General features: G+C 36.7%; 1 protein-coding gene and 2 pseudogenes across 1 annotated transcript; all 3 read right to left on the bottom strand.

Moving 5' to 3' along the window:
• Window positions 1-546: 546 nt before the first annotated feature.
• Window positions 547-2644, bottom strand: LOC121174751 (uncharacterized). The gene is given in 2 exon segments (XM_041014700.1): window positions 547-698; window positions 2629-2644. Coding segments are annotated over 2 exon segments (168 nt in total).
• A 229-nt stretch (window positions 2645-2873) lies between these two features.
• Window positions 2874-4182, bottom strand: LOC121174728 (photosystem I P700 chlorophyll a apoprotein A1-like; annotated as a pseudogene).
• A 7-nt stretch (window positions 4183-4189) lies between these two features.
• Window positions 4190-5838, bottom strand: LOC121174746 (photosystem I P700 chlorophyll a apoprotein A1-like; annotated as a pseudogene).
• Between the last annotated feature and the right edge of the window lie 1174 nt (window positions 5839-7012).

Here is a 7012-nt window from a genome sequence, read left to right as displayed (position 1 = left end):
CCGTGAAGATAACCAAGCTCATGCATAATGACTTTAATATTATAAAGGATTATTTATACGTGATAAGTCAGTCATACAAAGATGGTAAATCGGTGAGGGAAATAACATAATCATTTTATGTCACCAACGTCACACCTGTAAATCTTCATGAGCCCCATCTTATTTAGTTCCAAGTTTCTTTATTACATCTTTCTTTTCCTTTTCCCTATCTTTGCATGCTTGGGAAAAAAAAATTTCTCTACAAATTAATGCAGCCATTTTCACATGACTTCAGCATCTTCTCATGGCTCCTCCATGGGTTCAAGAGCTCAATCTCATTCACCTGAGCATTCCTATAACCATTGATAAAATGTTTTCGGTCATGCCGTCAAGGCCTATTCCTGTTAAACCAGGTGACAGTTTATACCTTTCCAACCTCGATGACATGATCGGAGCTCGTGTTTTTACGCCTACGGTGTACTTCTATCAATCCGATGACACATGCTTCTCAGAAAAACCTGTCACCAAAACACTGCAGTGTGCTCTCGCTGATGTTCTGGTGCCTTATTACCCTCTCTCAGGCAGGCTCAGAAAGACCAAGAATGGTAAACTGGAAGTGTTTTTCGGACCAGATCAAGGAGCACTCATCGTCGAGGCGCGGTCTGATATCGCCTTGGCCGAATTAGGAGACCTCACAGCTCCAAACCCGGATTGGGAGCCTTTGATCTTCAAGTTTCCCGATGAAGAACAATACAAAGTCCTCGAAATGCCACTGGTCATTGCTCAGGTTACCCTTTTCCGCTGCGGTGGCTTTAGCCTCGGTTTGAGGCTGTGCCATTGCATCTGTGATGGCATGGGAGCTATGCAGTTCCTAGGTGCGTGGGCTGCCACAGCAAGAACAGGAACACTAGTAACAGATCCTGAGCCCTGTTGGGATAGGGAAATTTTTAGGCCTCGTGACCCTCCTGAGGTGAAATTTCCCCACATGGAGTTTATGACAATTGAAGAGGGATCCAACCTGACAATGACACTATGGGAAACCAAGCCTGTTCAGAAGTGTTACAGGATCAAGCGTGAGTTCCAGAACCACGTAAAATCTCTTGCTCAGCCATATGATGCTGCAGGCTGCACCACTTTTGATGCTATGGCAGCACATATTTGGAGATCTTGGGTGAAAGCTCTTGATGTAAGACCACTAGATTACCAACTTAGGCTAACATTTTCGGTCAATGCTCGGCAGAAGCTTCGGAATCCTCCACTGAGAGAAGGGTTTTATGGCAATGTGGTGTGTGTTGCTTGCACAACAAGCACTGTCTCAGAGCTTGTTCATGGAAAGCTCCCAGAGACTACCCTTTTGGTGCGCGAGGCGAGACAGAGTGTCTCGGAGGAGTATTTGAGATCCACAGTGGATTTGGTTGAAGTGGATAGGCCAAGGCAGCTTGAGTTTGGTGGGAAACTAACCATAACTCAATGGACTAGGTTCTCAATTTATAAGTGTGCAGATTTTGGGTGGGGTAGACCACTTTATGCTGGTCCTATAGATTTAACACCAACACCTCAGGTTTGTGTGTTTCTACCAGAAGGGGAAGCTGATTGTAGTGGTGGTTCTATGATTGTGTGCATATGCTTGCCTGAGTCTGCTGCAGAGAAGTTCACACAAGACTTGTTGCTCAATTCGGTTTTTTGACACAAACCTTTGCCTTAATTCAGCTGATCATACCTTATGTTCCTACTGGCTTTAGTTCATTATGCTGTTAATAAAATCTCAATGTTGATGCATTTTGATAATTTCATATTGATCCTTAAGTGTTGCCAGATCGAAGTGAAAGTAGTCTGGTGCTAGTGCCATCAAGTACTGGGTTGAGAGAGAAAAGTTATACATAACTAGATTTAAACGTTTGCATTTGCACGATTGTCTTAACTATGACAATAAGAAATATATATTTTTTAATTGGTTTATGACTTTTTTTAATTGGTTTATGACTTTTTTTAATAAATTTAATAATTCACTTTTGTGACATGCTATATGTACAGTTTTTTTTTTCTCTAAACCAGAAACACATCTTGTGTTGAAACTGGATTTCTTTTAATTAATAAAGTCATCTTTGCCTAGAAATTTTGACCTTGTTTTTTTTTTTCTTTTTTCTACCTTATTGTGACACTTAATTAGATTAATCATTTTCTTTTTCCTTCTTTCTTTTGCACAGAAAATTGTGATATTTCAAATTGAATATTAATAATTATATATTATTATATCTTTCAATGCACTTTTTACCTTAGAAGATATAAGGTTTGCTTGATTATGATAGGAGAAGGAAAGGGGAGAGAAGTTGTGAGTTCAAATTATCCGACTAACAAAAATTAATAAACTAACAATTAACATTTGCCGATAAAAAGAATCTTAACATCTAAAAGCTATAAAGGAAAATTACCACAATTTCTTATCTTTATAAGATATTATATGAGTAAATTATACTCGCACCCCTATATTTTTCTGAAATTACACCTGATATCTCTCACTTTTTTATATTACTTTTACTCCCCTTTTATTAACGTCATTAATTAATGCCAATTGAAATATGTGAGCAGACGAAATTGCCCTAACATCTTTATTACACTTGCACTCCCTATATTTTTCTCAAATTGCACCTGATATCCATCCCATTTTTTACATTACTTTTATCCCTCTTTTGTTAATATCGTTAACTAACGTCAATTGAAATATGTGAGCAAATAAAATTGCCCTAACATCTTTGTTAAATACTCAATAAAAAAATTAACAATTGACCTGGTGAATGGACATTTCTTAAGGCAATAACAATTTTTCCTTTAATATTTGACTCTTACTTGACTGTTGCTAACACTTGTAGCGACATGGATTAAATGCCTTGTCCAAGCCAAGGAACTGACTCCGAATAATCCTGACAAATGATGATTGAGGCGGGATTCGGCATTTTTAAACCACGAAACGCTTGGTTTCCATTTTGGTTGCAAGTGTAACCAACCCGCTATTAAAGAAATAGTATAAAGAAATAATAGAAAAAGAGCTCCAGTATAAAGATCCTCATTAGTACGTAAACCGATTGTATACCACCACTGATAAACACCAGAATAGGCTATATTAACTAGGCTTAGAGCACCTCCTTATGTAAAAGCTTCTACAGTCGGTTGACCAAAATGAGGATCCCAAATTGCATGAGCTATAGGTCTTACATGTAAAGGATCCTGTACCTATGCTTCAATATTCCCTTGCCAACCTACATGAAACAGATTCCCGGAAGTCCACAGAAAAATTATTGCTAATTGCCTGAAATGAGAAGCAAAAATATTTTGATAAAGACATTCCTCAATAATATCATCACGACTTTCGAAGTCATGTGCGGTAGCAATACCAAACCAAATACAACAAGTAGTGGGGTCTTGAGCTAAGCCTTGACTAAACCTTGGAAATCTTAATGCCATAACGATTTTCAAATCCTCCTAGCTATTATCCTACTGCAATAATTCTTGCTAAGAAGAATGCCCATGTTGTGGCAATTCCACCTAGAAGGTAATGTGTTACTCCTACAGCACGTCCTTGTACAATGCTCAAGGCTCTAGGCTGAGTAGCAGGAGCAACTTTTAATTTATTATGAGCCCAAACAATGGATTCAATAAGTTCTTGCCAATAACCACGCCTGCTGAATACAAACATTAAACTAAAAGCCCATACAAAATGTGCACCCAAGAAAAAAAGATCATATGCAGATAATGAAGAACCATAAGACTAAATTACCTGGGATGCCTGTGTGCATAAGAAATCATGGAGCCACCCATTAATGGTAATGGAACTCTGCGCAAAATTTCCTCCTGTGATATGATTTACTATCCCTTGGTCACTTATACTACCCCAAACATCAGACTGCATTTTCCAACTGAAATGGAATATTACTATCAAAATGGAATTGTACATCCAAAATAGTCCAAAGAAGACAAGATCCCAAGCGGATACTTGGCATGCTCCCCCCTTCCTAGTCCATCACAAGGAAAACGAAAACCTAGATTTGTTTTATCCGGTATTAATCGTGAACTACGAGCAAATAGAACACCCTTTAGGAGTATCAATACTGTTACATGAATTGTAAATGCATGAATATGATGGACTAAAAAATCCACAGTTCCTAACGGAATAGGTAACAAAGCAACTTTACCGCCCACTGCTACTACTATGAAAGCCTAAAAATATACATACCAGTTAAGATGTGATATGATTGCATTGTGATGTCTAAGGACACGATCTAATAGATCATTGTATCGAATAGTTGGATCATAGTCTCTTACCATAAAAATAGCTGCATGCGCAGCAACACCGACTATGAGAAATCCACCAATCCACATATGATGTGTAAACAATGACAGTTGTGTACCATAGTATACATATGGTGAGCTATAACAATGGTGAAGGAACCTAACATAGCTAGGTTAATAGATAATTGAGCATGCCATGACGTTGTTAGGATCTCATATAGACTTTTATGACCCTGGCCCATAAATGGACCTTTATATGCCTCTAAAATGTCTTTTATACCGTGACCAATACCCTAGTTAGTCCTATACAAAAGAATTGCAATAGCTAAATGATGGTGTATAATATCGGTCAGCCATAGACCTCCAGTTACTGGATCTAATCCTCCACGAAAAGTAAGAAATTCTGCATATTTTGACCAATTCAAGGTGAAAAAGGGAGTTGCTCCCTCGGCAAAACTCGGATAAAGTTGAGCCAAAAGATCCCGATTCAAGATAAATTCATGAGGAAGTGGAATCTCTTTGGGATCTACTATAGCATTTAGAAATTGGTTAATTGGTAAAGATACATGTATTTAATGTCCTGCCCAAGAAAGAGATCCTAACCCCAGGAGCCCTGTCAAATGGTGATTCAACATAGATTCTACATCTTGGAACCAAGACAATTTTGGAGCAGCTTTGTGATAATGAAACCAACCAGCAAAAAGCATTAAGGCTGCAAAGACCAATGCACCAATTGCGATACAATAGAGTTGTAATTCACTAGTTATTCCAGATGCTCTCCAAATCTGAAAAAAAACTGGAGGTTATTTGTATTCCTCGGAACCCTCCCCCTACATCACCATTCAATATTTCTTGGCTCACTATTGGCCAAACCACCTGAGCACTAGGCCTAATGTGAGTAGGATCACTTAACCATGCCTCATAATTGGAAAAATGAGCACCATGAAAATACATGCCACTCATCCAAAGAAAGATGATAGCGAGTTTGCCGAAATGGGAACTAAAAACTTTTCGGGAAATCTCCTCTAAATCATTAGTATGGCTATCAAAATCATGAGCGTCAGCATGTGGGTTCCAGACCGAAGTAGTAGTATCAGGTCCCTTAGCTATTGTTCTTGAGAAATGACCTGGTTTTTCCCATTCCTCGAAAGAAGTTTTTATGGGATCTCTATCTACCAAAATTTTCACTTCTAGTTATGGTGAACGAATAATCATTGAGTCCTCCTCTTTCTAGACAACACATGCAAAGAGACCTGCCAACATAAAACAGAATTTGTGAACTTATTAGAGATGTTTCTATTGAGTTTTTTTCTCTTCTATCTCACAACTATCTATTTTATATTTTCTTTAATTTAATCTATTTTCTTTAGTTAGTCACTAGAACAATTATGATCTCGAAGTCAATCCGGGGCAAGTGTTCGAATCTATTATGACATAACAGTGGGGCGCTCAACAGACCTTTTTAATCTTCTAAGACCTTTTTTGCGAACTTTGAATGGAAGTCAAATAATTTTTTGTGTAGCCTAATCTAATGTATTCATATTTTATTCAGAAGTTCCTGGATGGACTAATTTTACCTTTTTTTATAGAGGAAAAGTATTATTATGTACTTAATCTAACAATTTGAAAGGGATATAATTAATTTCTGTGATTGGTCGTTCCTATAGAAAAGAGATTTTAATTTTGATTGATGGGGACAACAAACAAAAATTTATAACTATAGATATCTATCTATCTATATAGATAGAACTATAGATAGATAAATATAATTTAAGAAGAAAATATAAGAAAAATAAATTAACAATGTGTTCTTATTCAAAATGTAGCTCTTGATTGAGACATTATATTAAACACCTAGTCATCAAAAATAAATATTTCAAAGAAATGAGTTAAAAACACAAATGTAGGGGTAAAACACTAAAATTTGAAGTAAATGACCATATTCAATCAATAGGCATTGTTGGGAACACGTCCAACAAAAGCGCAGCAACCAAATGACCCAACACACTCCAAAAAAATTGAACTAAAAAGAGAAGAAGAAGAAGAAGAAGAAGAAGAAGAAGAAGAAGAAGAAGAGGAAGAAGAAGAAGAAGAAGAAGAAGAAGAAGAAGAAGAAGAAGAAGAAGAAGAAAAGGTGTTAACACATGCGTACCAACAAGGTGGTTGCACGTCCAACAAAAAGTAGGGTTCATATGAAATTAGAGTAAAAAGAAAAAGAAAGAAGAATGTTTAAATATTTTCATGTTGAAAATGGTGTCATGTCTTTTATGGAGTTAAGGGGAAGAAGATGAAGGTATTTTAGACATAAATTTTCATTAAAAGTCATGTAATCAACATGTACCTACTTTATGTTAAATTATTAAATGATGTTTAGGAGGGAGCGGATCTGAGTGTATATAATGCAAGCTAAACAATTAAAGAATTTTTTAGTAGGGTGTAAAAAAGGAGGAATATTGAATGCAATTTTAAAAAAATACTGAAGGTGTGAGTATAATTTACTCAAATTATATTCTTATGAGTTGTTCTTTTATGAGATGAAAAACATGAGTTTGTTGGACAAGTGGTCTCAATAACTTAAGAGAGGAGGGGTGAATTAAATGAGATAAGGGAAGAGAGAAATGCAAACTTGATTTATGCTGGTTCGGCCACTTCCCATGCCTACGTCCAGTCCTCAAGCAGCCCACTTGAGATTTTCACTAACTTTGTAAAAAACCTTTTTACAACTTCTGAACACCCAAGGAATCTC

The sequence above is a fragment of the Glycine max genome, chromosome 4 (assembly GCF_000004515.6).
Source record: "Glycine max cultivar Williams 82 chromosome 4, Glycine_max_v4.0, whole genome shotgun sequence".
Classification (NCBI taxonomy): domain Eukaryota; kingdom Viridiplantae; phylum Streptophyta; class Magnoliopsida; order Fabales; family Fabaceae; genus Glycine; species Glycine max.
Note: the sequence above shows the minus strand (reverse complement) of the source record. Positions and strands in the feature narration are given on the sequence as shown.